Source organism: Triticum dicoccoides, chromosome 2A (assembly GCF_002162155.2).
Source record: "Triticum dicoccoides isolate Atlit2015 ecotype Zavitan chromosome 2A, WEW_v2.0, whole genome shotgun sequence".
Lineage (NCBI taxonomy): Eukaryota > Viridiplantae > Streptophyta > Magnoliopsida > Poales > Poaceae > Triticum > Triticum dicoccoides.
Genome location: NC_041382.1, coordinates 785,156,733 through 785,169,031, shown reverse-complemented (window position 1 = coordinate 785,169,031; position 12,299 = coordinate 785,156,733). Strand labels below are relative to the sequence as shown.

Below are 12,299 nucleotides of genomic sequence, written 5' to 3'. Positions count from 1 at the left end.
TTTAATTTAAATGGGGCACTAAATAGGATTGAACTACAACTATTATATATTATCTACATTGAAAGTATAACAAGGATGAACAAGGCATCACTAAAATATACTCCCAAGTTAGTGGAATCTAGGAGCCGTTCGGAAGCTCTCCAGCTCCGCTAGCTCCACGCGAGGAGCTGGGCCGAACGCCTTGGCTCCGCGAAGCTAGCTTCTTGGAGCGGAGCTTCACGTAGTGCAAATCGGTGGAGCGAGCGAAGTCCTAATATATGCAATAGTACTTTTCAAATTCAAAATTGTTTGGAAAATAAAGAACTTAAGATTATGAATTCCAGTATGATATTTTGAATTTCTAGAACAAAACTAAAATTGGATAACATGACAAGTAGTTACAAAAGTATATGTCACACTTTCAAAAATGAATTTTACCTGTGTAGACCCCAGACACTAGTGAACATGGGCAACACACCGCTACCCACAGGGTGCCCGTATGTGTGCGGCCAACGGCCCACCTAGATCCAGGCGTAGTGGCCAGATATGTCGGTGGGAGGAGAGGGGCCTATAGTGGGTTCCGGCAAGCAGCGACAACAGGCACAACCACAACTGACACCTCACCGCACCCAGAGCACGGCGGAAGGGAGGAGGCGGAGAACGGGAAAACCGGTGAATTGCGCTAGGTTCCCCTTGCCTTGCTCAAGAAGAGTGACGGAACTTATAGTTGGACTTATGACAAAAGCTAAATATCCACTAATTAAGATTGGTATGGGATAGAGCGAGTAGGGCAAATAGCCCAAATGAGAAAGTGGATTTTTGGAGCTGGGGTGCATTTGAGGTCCCAAACTTGTAGTTAACTTATGGCAAAAGCTAAATATCCACTTATTATATTAATATTATTATCACGGGATAGAGCGAGTAGGGCAAATAGCCCAAATGAGAAGCATTGACCTCCCAGAATAACAAACCACAAGTAATAACCAAACCACAAGAACAGATTGATCGAATCTAGTCCTGTGTAGCATCATTGCATCGAGGAGTTGACGAAATTAAATGACGTGAGTGGACGAAGCTATAAAAAATACTGGTTTGCCCCATCATGAATGCATGCACGCTGGCTTATTAGGGGGACAGTGAAATTAAAGGGGCAAAATCAAAGCGCGGTTTTGAAGCCTGGTTTCACTTGTTGTCCTCGAAGTGGGCATTCTGGCCCTCTTGCTTTCCCTTTCCTTTCCCTGCCTTTTCTTTCTGCCCTTACTTCTTTTTCTGCACTTCCTTGTTTTTCTGGTCCTCTTGCTTTTCCTTTCCTTTCCCTGCCTTTTCTTTCTGCCCTTCTTTCTTTTTCTGGCCCTCAGTTGGGGCGTCAGCCTTCGGTATCACTTCCTTGTCTTCAGATAGGACATCGGCAGCTGGGGTATTTAGATCGGTCCGGTCCTGAAAAGGGACTGTGTGTATCAAGCACATAAAACTGTGACCCCCAGTGGTTAAGGTGAGAAAGAGATAGAAGTACCTTTGAATGCTCCTCACTATTTCCGGCTGGGCGCAATTTCACTGTTGGCTTCATACGGTCTTCCCACCTACAGATCATTTCCAGTTTCTGGTTTTCAACAACCTGCACACATCAAGCAAACCACGACCTCCGTTACGTCCCACTCATTGTCTCATTATAACTAGCAGATGACGATGCATGAGGACCATGGCTCACCTTGCCAGACTTTGGGGGCTCATAAGCAATGGTAGCAACACACGACAGTACCTTGAATTCTCCCAAGCGAACGGTCTCACCTTCAGAGGCATTTTCACTACGCAGGCGTGCCATACTTGTTATGGCTAATATGAGCTGACTTGCCTCTGCGGAAATACGATCTGCAGGAACGGCCGATACTATAAGATTGCTTATTGGATTTTTTTTCCCCATAGACTAAATAGATTACATACCTAAATAGATTTTATTTTATTTTTAAAATGGGCTACCTCCTCCATTACTTTGATATAACAGAAATACATAGTACATATTACAGAGTGAGGATAGGAAAAGAGAAATAGAGAGTTCAAGCACCACAAGGAAACAGATTAATTACGCCCCAATAGACACAAACGTTATCCGATGAAAACCTGGTAGCTAGCACAGAAACTAGTGCTGACTAAAAAGTTTAATAGTGGGCTATGACATTTATCGGCAGCTCGACCGGAAGGTATGAAAAGCTATAGCAGAGCTAGCTAAGCCCCATTCAATTTTTTTATTAAATCTTGAAAGTTTTGAAAAGGAATAAGCATACACTCAGGCATCATATATGATATATATAGCTTAAACATGACATACACATGTTCAAACATAAAAAACAAGCACTAATAAGGCATCCTAATTCAATAACCGAGCTTTGCCTCAATGCATCATATATATCAAAAACATGAAGGAAGAATAGGGAAAATGGATGACTGTGTGAAATTCATTTACATCCCTCCTGTGGTTGTAGCATCAAGGCGGCGCTAAATGGCTCCGAATTTAGCGCTATAATGTGGGATAGTGAGTTATTAGCGTCATTTTAAGGTTAGCGTTCAAAATCCATCTCTTTAGCGAGAGGCCTCTCCAAAATCTATAGCGAGCTATTTAAAACTTTGGTCCTGACAGAATTCATACAACAACCAACACATACAGTTTAGTTTATATTTCAGATATAAGTATAGTACACAAATACTTTCTAGAAGAGCATGATGTACACTTGCAGAAGAGTCGGCCCTGTTCTTTCATCTGTAGTATACTAGGGCGGATCTGCTGTGTGATACAACGAGAATGGAATTTTGCTAGTGTTAACTGGTTCAACTTAATATGGCAGTATACAGTAAATCTACTTGGTATATAGAGTATTCCAGATACATATTTGTTCTAACTAGCATGTATGTTCAAATAGTATTGAATCCTTGATACTGGAGGCATACCTTCAACTTGTATAGTTTTACTGTTACCATTAGGAGCTGGCGGATTTGCTCTTTTAGCAACTAATACTGGCTGCTTCTTGATCTCAAATGGATTTGGATTCATACTGCCGGCTTGTAGAGAAGAAAAGGTACGAATTACTACATTTGCAAGTACAGTTATAATCATGCCAATCCGTATTATGCAATTATGTATGAGAATTGAGAAGACATTACGGAGAACTTGAGATCTTACCGCTGGTGTGTAGCTTCGCTGACTGTCTGCCCAGGAAGAAGCCAGAGCTTGTATCTAGGTAGGTATGATCTATATAGGCATCCAAAACTTAATATTAGGAATTAAAAACTGGAAGATTCCTTTGACTTGCCGTAAGTAATGTTACAGCTTCTAACAGACAGATAAAGGGACTGATATGTGGACCCAGGTGAATCTATATGTAGCATATAAGGTTCTAGGGTAACATCTCAGATGAAAGTTTTCATATGACGAATATTTCAAAAAAATTGACTAATTGAACATCTATCAGATATTTAAATTTAAATTAATTGTCTGTGTTGAACGAAAACAGATCACTTCCGATGGATCAGAATCCACCCTTTATTCACAGCAAACTTATTTTTTATTTCGGTAAGAGCAAGCTGAATTTAAACCGGGTTTGTTTTGAGATGTATGTTGACTATTTAAACTACAATTAAAATTTAGAAAATTTGCATGCCTTTATTACCAAATAATAGGACGTTTTCACCTTGTACGTTAACTATCACAAACGTCTATAGATCAATGCTGTTGCTACTTTGTGTTTCTTATATTTTGCAAAAAAAAAGGAACTCGTTTATTCTCTGCCATAAAACTCTTCCTTTTTTTTGCGGGATATAAAACTCTTCCTTTTAACACTTCTATATGTTTTTTCGGGGGAACACTTCTATATGTTGGGTTGACGGCATCTCATCAATCTAGCTGGGTGTGTAATTTTAGTTCTGAAGTAAACGGACCCAGTGGGTAAACAAGTGGACATACAGTAGGCTTATCCTTGCCAAAATGGACAAATAGAGTGTTTTCCAAATTTTTCTGAAGCTCCAACAGTCGGGCTGTTGGTAATGAAAATGTCAAACCTTCCTCCAAATAGGCAGCAACTCACGTGCATACTGACACTACTTGTGTCATACTGGCATTCTAAGATGACGATCACATATCTTTTAGACTAAAAATTATAACGACAGTTTGACAATTCTAGAGCAGAGCAAAGACCAGACCTCATTCGGTGTTTCACTCTTCCCTATTCTTCTGAATTATAGTTGTCGTTACAAGGATCATGACGCAAGCAAGCACTTCGACAAAATTTAACATGATGGGTGGTTTCTTCTGGAGAAACAAAAATACATTATTCCTATAAAGGATGGTGGAGTACGCGCCTTTGTCGGCTGCTCGACAGCGATTAGAGCCTCCCAGCCGTCCATTGTCGGGTGGCATGCTGCAGGAGCTTCTTGGTCGTACATTGTCGGTTGGCTTGCGGCTGGAGGCTCTCGGGGATGAGGCGAGCCGTTGCATCTGCCCGAACGGCAGGTGTTCGGCCGACCAGTCTAGAGTGTCCATGACGGGTGGACCGCTCAGCTTGCTCGAGGTCAACGTCATTGGGCAGCGTCGGGCCTACCAGCACCCAGGCGCGAAGCTTTGGTTGGGCCTGCCTAGCAGCGTACTCGCCCCTAGGCGAGTTGGTACAGTCACGGCAGGCACGAGAACCGGGTCCTGGTCACAGCGCCGGATCACGTGTTGGTACCTATTTCATCCAGTTAGAGCCGACTGTTAGCGTCTCTTGGCCAGAGTCGGCACACCGCGTTGTCCGGTGCTACTTGTGATATGTGTTGGGATTTTTCCGAAGAAGCGGGATGAAGTAACATAGTAGCAGATAGTATTTCCCTCGGTGGAGAACCAAGGTTATCAAACCAATAAAAGATTCAAAGAGAAAGGTCGACAATACCTGCGCACACACACAAACAAAAAACTTGCACCCAACGCTAACAAGAGGGTTGACAATCCCCTTGTACTTGGTAATTGCAAGGATTAATTCTGATAGTTGTAGATATATAAATTGCAAAAGAAAATAAAAAAATTGAAGTGAGCTTTTTAGGGCTTTAGTAATAATGGTGAATGGACCCACAAGCCATAGTTTTCATTAGAGGCATCTCTCTGAAGAACATAGCAAATGATTGGTACACAAATTTCGTTCGGCAATTCATAGAAAAGAAAATAATTATTATGTTATTCATGGCATGATGAGTACTATGCATTACGTCCATGACAAGTAGACCGTTAAACTTACTGACACCTCTACTATTACTCCACTTCGAGAGCACTTCTATGCTTGGCTCTCTATGTATTAAGTTGATAACAAACAGAGTAATGCTTGAAGCATGATGACATAATATAGACAAAATAATACCAACTAATATGATCGAACCCCGTCGTTTTATTCTTAGTAGCGACAATACAAATATATGCCTCGCTACCCCTTCTGTCACAAAGTGAGGATACTGCAAGATTGAACCTACCAATATGCACCACTTTCACTAAACATCTAATTATCAACATGGCAAAAGAAAACTCATAGATCGGAAAGCATTACATAGTTATAAAAATCACACAATAACGTTCAGAATATAAATCAATTACTTTCATTGAATAATCTGATCATATACCCACAATTCATCGCCTTCCAACAAACGCATCGCAAAAGAAGATTACTTTATCCGAGGATGACATAGTATTAAAGATCAGAGAGAGAGAGAGAGACACACACACAGAGAGAGTGAGAGACAGAGAGACAAAAGTCATCTAGCTACTGCTATCGACCCGTAGGTGCTGTGGGGAATTACTCACACATGATCGGAGGTGTAACAAGGTTGATATAGAGGCCCTCTGTGATCGATTCCCCCTCCAGCAGAGTTCTGACGGAGGCCTTCAGATGGGATCACGGAAGAACAGAGACTTGCGGCAGCGAAATAATTGTTTCGTGTCTCGCTTTGGGGGGTTTGATTGTTTTTTTTGAATTTATAGCGCTGGATTTAGGTCACACAGAGCCACAAGGGGCCTATAAGGGGGCACGGTGTGCCTACCCTCCTAGGCGTGTCTGAAAGTGCTAGTGATCGACTAGAGGGGGGTGAATAGGCAATTTTTATGAAAGTCTTCTAAACAGGGAAGTTTTGAAGACAAACGATAGAAGTAAACCTATTACCACGCAGCGGAAGGTAGACTACACTAGGCAAACCTTAGTCAGGTAATCAACGAAGTGAAAGCACAATGACTTATAGTAGCTAGGCAGTAAGGATCAGGTAGGAAGATATTGTGAAGCCAATCAGAACAAGCAGTCACTCAGTGAACACAAAAGATAATGCAATCATGCAATGACTTCACAAGGACCAATAGTAAGTAAAGGGAAGGGAAGGATGAAACCAGTGACTCGTTGAAGATAATGATTTGTTGGACCAGTTCCAGTTGCTGTGACAACTGTACGTCTGGTTAGGGCGGCTAGGCATTTAAACCTGAGGACACACAGTCCCGGACACCCAGTCCTGAACACGCAGCTCAGAACCCTTAGTCCTCACCGTATTCCCCTTGAACTAAGGTCACGCAGACCTCGCCCAATCACTTTGGTAAGTCTTCAAGGTAGACTCCCAAACCTTCACAGAATTTGTTCACCGGCGATCCACAATGACTCTTGGATGCTCAGAACGCGACGCCTAACCGGCTGGAGGATTCACAGTCCTCAAGTGTAATAAGTCTTCAGATCACACAGACATGACGACTTAAGTGATGCCTAACACTCTTTAGCTCTGGATGGTTAGGACTTTATCCTCGCAAGGAATTCTCTCTCAAAGGCTTCGAGGTGGGTTGCTCTCAAACGACAACAGGCGTACTTTAACTCTGAGCAGCCAACCGTTTATGGTTGTAGGGGGTGGGCTATTTATAGCCACTAGGCAACCCGACCTGATTTGTCCGAAATGACTCTGGGTCACTAAGGAACTGACACGTGTTCCAACGGTCAGATTTCAAACACACATGGCAACTTTACTTGGGCTACAAGCAAAGCTGACTTGTCCAACTCTGGACAAGATTCGCTCTCATAGTCTTCACTCGAAGACATAGGATTTTGGTTAAGCATCACTTCAGTCATTCTGACTGGTTCTCTTGGACCCCACTTAATAGTACAAGTTGGAAATATGCCCTAGAGGCAATAATAAATTGGTTATTATTATATTTCCTTGTTCATGATAATCGTTTATTATCCATGCTAGAATTGTATTGATAGGAAACTCAGATACATGTGTGGATACATAGACAACACCATGTCCCAAGTAAGCCTCTAGTTGACTAGCTCGTTGATCAATAGATGGTCACGGTTTCCTGACCATGGACATTGGATGTCGTTGATAACGGGATCACATCATTAGGAGAATGATGTGATGGACAAGACCCAATCCTAAGCCTAGCACAAGATCGTGTAGTTCGTATGCTAAAGCTTTTCTAATGTCAAGTATCATTTCCTTAGACCATGAGATTGTGCAACTCCCGGATACCGTAGGAATACTTTGGGTGTGCCAAACGTCACAACGTAACTGGGTGACTATAAAGGTGCACTACGGGTATCTCCGAAAGTGTCTGTTGGGTTGGCACGAATCGAGACTGGGATTTGTCACTCCGTGTGACGGAGAGGTATCTCTGGGCCCACTCGGTAGGACATCATCATAATGTGCACAATGTGATCAAGGAGTTGATCACGGGATGATGTGTTACAGAACGAGTAAAGAGACGTGCATGTAACAAGATTGAACAAGGTATCGGGATACCGACGATCGAATCTCGGGCAAGTATCGTACCGCTAGACAAAGGGAATTGTATACGGGATTGATTAAGTCCTTGACATCGTGGTTCATCCGATGAGATCATCGTGGAACATGTGGGAGCCAACATGGGTATCCAGATGCCGTTGTTGGTTATTGACCGGAGAGTCATCTCGGTCATGTCTGCATGTCTCCCGAACCCGTAGGGTCTACACACTTAAGGTTCGGTGATGCTAGTGTTATAGAGATATTAGTATGCGGTAACCCGAAAGTTGTACAGAGTCCCGGATGAGATCCCGGACGTCACGAGGAGTTCCGGAATGGTCCGGAGGTAAAGAATTATATATAGGAAGTGCTATTTCGGCCATCGGGACAGGTTTCGGGGTCACCGGTATTGTACCGGGACCACCGGAAGGGTCCCGGGGGTCCACCGGGTGGGGCCACCTGCCCCGGGGGGCCACATGGGCTATAGAGGGTGTGCCTTGGCCTATATGGGCCAAGGGCACCAGCCCCAAGAGGCCCATGCGCCAAGAGAGAGGGAAAGGGGAGAGTCCTAAAGGGGAAGGCACCTCCGAGGTGCCTTGGGGAGGATGGACTCCTCCCTCCCTTGGTCGCACCCTTCCTTGGAGGAAGGGGCAAGGTTGTGCCCTCCCCCTCTCCCTTGGCCCTATATATAGTGGGGCGGAAGGGAGGGCAACCATACCTAAGCCCTGGCGCCTCCCTCTCCCTCCCATGACACATCTCCCTCCTCCCGCGGCGCTTGGCGAAGCCCTGTTGGAATCCCGCTACTTCCACCACCACGCCGTCGTGCTGCTGGATCTCCATCAACCTCTCCTTCCCCCTTACTGGATCAAGAAGGAGGAGACGTCACTGCTCCGTACGTGTGTTGAACGCGGACGTGCCGTCCGTTCGGCGCTAGGATCATCGGTGATTTGGATCACGACGAGTACGACTCCATCAACCCCGTTCTCTTGAACGCTTCCGCACGCGATCTACAAGAGTATGTAGATCCACTCCTCCCTCGTTGCTAGATGACTCCATAGATAGATCTTGGTGACACGTAGGAAAATTTTGAATTTGTGCTACGTTCCCCAACAGTGGCATCATGAGCTAGGTCTATGCGTAGTTTCTATGCACGAGTAGAACACAAAGTAGTTGTGGGCGTTGATTTTGTTCAATATGCTTACCGTTACTAGTCCAATCTTGATTCAGTGGCATTGTGGGATGAAGCGGCCCGGACCGACCTTACACGTACTCTTACGTGAGACTGGTTCCACCGGCTGACATGCACTAGTTGCATAAGGTGGCTAGCGGGTGTCTGTCTCTCCCACTTTAGTCGGATCGGATTCGATGAAAAGGGTCCTTATGAAGGGTAAATAGCAATTGGCATATCACGTTGTGGTTTTTGCGTAGGTAAGAAACGTTCTTGCTAGAAACCCATAGCAGCCACGTAAAACATGCAAACAACAATTAGAGGACGTCTAACTTGTTTTTGCAGGGTATGCTATGTGATGTGATATGGCCAAAAGGATGTGATGAATGATATATGTGATGTATGAGATTGATCATGTTCTTGTAATAGGAATCACGACTTGCATGTCGATGAGTATGACAACCGGCAGGAGCCATAGGCGTTGTCTTAATTTATTTATGACCTGCGTGTCAACATAAACGTCATGTAATTACTTTACTTTATTGCTAACCGTTAGCTGTAGTAGTAGAAGTAATAGTTGATGAGACAACTTCATGAAGACACGATGATAGAGATCATGATGATGGAGATCATGGTGTCATGCCCGTGACAATGATGATCATGGAGCCCCGAAGATGGAGATCAAAAGGAGCAAAGTGATGATGGCCATATCATGTCACTATTTGATTGCATGTGATGTTTATCATGTTTATGCATCTTGTTTACTTAGAACGACAGTAGTAAATAAGATGATCCCTCACTAAAATTTCAAGAAGGTGTTCCCCCTAACTGTGCACCGTTGCGAAAGTTCGTTGTTTCGAAGCACCACGTGATGATCGGGTGTGATAAATTCTTACGTTCGAATACAACGGGTGTTGACGAGCCTAGCATGTACAGACATGGCCTCGGAACACATGCGAAACACTTAGGTTTACTTGACGAGCCTAGCATGTACATACATGGCCTCGGAACACAAGAGACCGAAAGGTCGAGCATGAGTCGTATGGTGGATACGATCAGCATGAAGATGTTCACCGATGTTGACTAGTCCGTCTCACGTGATGATCGGACACGGCCTAGTTGACTCGGATCATGTAATCACTTAGATGACTAGAGGGATGTCTATCTGAGTGGGAGTTCATAAGATGAACTTAATTATCTTGAACATAGTCAAAAGGTCTTCGCAAATTATGTCGTAGCTCGCGCTTCAGTTCTACTGTTTAGTTATGTTCCTAGAGAAAATTTAGTTGAAAGTTGATAGTGGCAATTATGCGGACTAGGTCCGTAAACTGAGGATTGTCCTCATTGCTTCATAGAAGGCTTATGTCCTTAATGCACGGCTCAGTGTGCTGAACCTCGAACGTTGTCTATGGATGTTGCGAACATCTGACATACACATTTTGATAACTACGTGATAGTTCAGTTAAACGGCTTAGAGTTGAGGCACCGAAGACATTTTGAAACGTCGCGAAACATATGAGATGTTTCGAGGGCTGAAATTGGGATTTCAGGCTCGTGCCCACGTCAAGAGGTATAAGACCTCCGACGATTTTCTTAGCCTGCAAACTAAGGGAGAAAAGCTCAATTGTTGAGCTTGTGCTCAGATTGTCTGAGTACAACAATCATTTGAATCAAGTGGGAGTTGATCTTCCAAATGAGATAGTGGTGTTTCTATGAAGTCATTACCACCAAGCTGCTAGAGCTTCGTGATGAACTATAATATATTAGGGACATATATGATGATCCTTGAGATATTCGCGATGTTTGACACCACAAAAGTAGAAATCAAGAAGGAGCATCAATTGTTGATGGTTGGTGAAACCACTAGTTTCAAGAAGGGCAAGGGCACGAAGGGATACTTCATGAAACGGCAATTCAGTTGCTGCTCTAGTGATGAAACCCAAGGTTGAACCCAAACCCGAGACTAAGTGCTTCTGTAATAAGGGGAACAGCCACTGGAGCAGAATTACCCTACATACTTGGTAGATGAGAAGGCTGGCAAGGTCGATAGAAGTATATTGGATATACATTGTGTTGATGTGTACTTTACTAGTACTCCTAGTAGCACCAGGGTATTAGATACCGGTTCGGTTGCTAAGTGTTAGTAACTCGAAATAAAAGCTACGGAATAAACGGAGACTAGCTAAAAGTGAGCTGACAATATGTGTTGGAAATGCTTCCAATGTTGATATGATCAAGCATCGCACGCTCCCTCTACCATCGAGATTGGTGTTTGCGTTGAGCATAGACATGATTGGATTATGTCTATCGCAATACGGTTATTCATTTAAGGAGAATAACGGTTACTCTGTTTATTTGAATAATACCTTCAATGGTCGTGCACCTAAAATGAATGGTTCATTGAATCTCGATCATAGTGATACACATGTTCATGCCAAAAGATATAAGATAGTAATGATAGTACCACCTACTTGTGGCACTGCCACTTAAGTCATATCGGTATAAAACGCATGAAGAAGCTCCATGTTGATGGATCTTTGGACTCACTCATTTTTGAAAGGATTGAGACATGCGAACCATGTTTGTTGGTAGATATGCATGAAGAAACTCTATACAGATGGATCGTTTGGACTCACTTGATTTTGAATCACTTGAGACATGCAAATCATGCCACATGGGCAAGATGACTAAAAGCCTCGTTTTCAGTAAAATGGAACTAGAAAGCAACTTGTTGGAAGTAATACATTTTGATGTGTGCAGTCCAATGAGTGCTGAGGCATGTAGTGGATATTGCTATGTTCTTACTTCACAGATGATTTGAGTAGATGTTGAGTATATTTACTTGATGAATCACGAGTCTGAATTATTGAAAGGTTCAAGTAATTTCAGGGTGAAGTTGAAAGATCGTCGTGACAAGAGGATAAAATATCTATGATATGATCATAGAGATGAATATCTGAATTACGAGTTTGGCACAGAATTAAGACATTGTGGAAATTGTTTCACAACTAATACAGCCTGGAACACCATAGTGTGATGGTGTGTCCGAACATCATAACTGCACCATATTGGATATGATGCATACCATGATGTCTCTTATCGAATTACCACGATAGTTTATGGGTTAGGCATTAAAGACAACCACATTCACTTTAAATAGGGCACCACGTAATTTCGATGAGATGACACCGTATGAACTAAGGTTTAGAGAAACCTAAGCTGTCATTTCTTAAAAGTTTGGGGCTGCGACGCTTATGTGAAAAGGTTTCGGGCTGATAAGCTCAAACCCAAAGCGGATAAATGCATCTTCATAGGACACCCAAAACAGTTGGGTATACCTCCTGTCTCAGATTCTAAAGCAATAAGGGATTGTTTCTAGAATCGGGTCCTT

General features: G+C 43.2%; 1 protein-coding gene across 1 annotated transcript; it reads right to left on the bottom strand.

Annotated features, from left to right (window-relative positions):
- Nucleotides 1-928: 928 nt before the first annotated feature.
- On the bottom strand, nucleotides 929-4,549 carry LOC119358488. The gene is made up of 7 exons (XM_037625009.1): nucleotides 4,412-4,549; nucleotides 4,064-4,118; nucleotides 3,155-3,223; nucleotides 2,923-3,060; nucleotides 1,688-1,848; nucleotides 1,493-1,594; nucleotides 929-1,416 (listed from the first exon to the last, which is right to left on the bottom strand). Exons 1-7 carry the CDS (start codon nucleotides 4,547-4,549, stop codon nucleotides 1,237-1,239), a joined length of 843 nt encoding a protein of 280 aa, XP_037480906.1. The 3' UTR covers nucleotides 929-1,236.
- Between the last annotated feature and the right edge of the window lie 7,750 nt (nucleotides 4,550-12,299).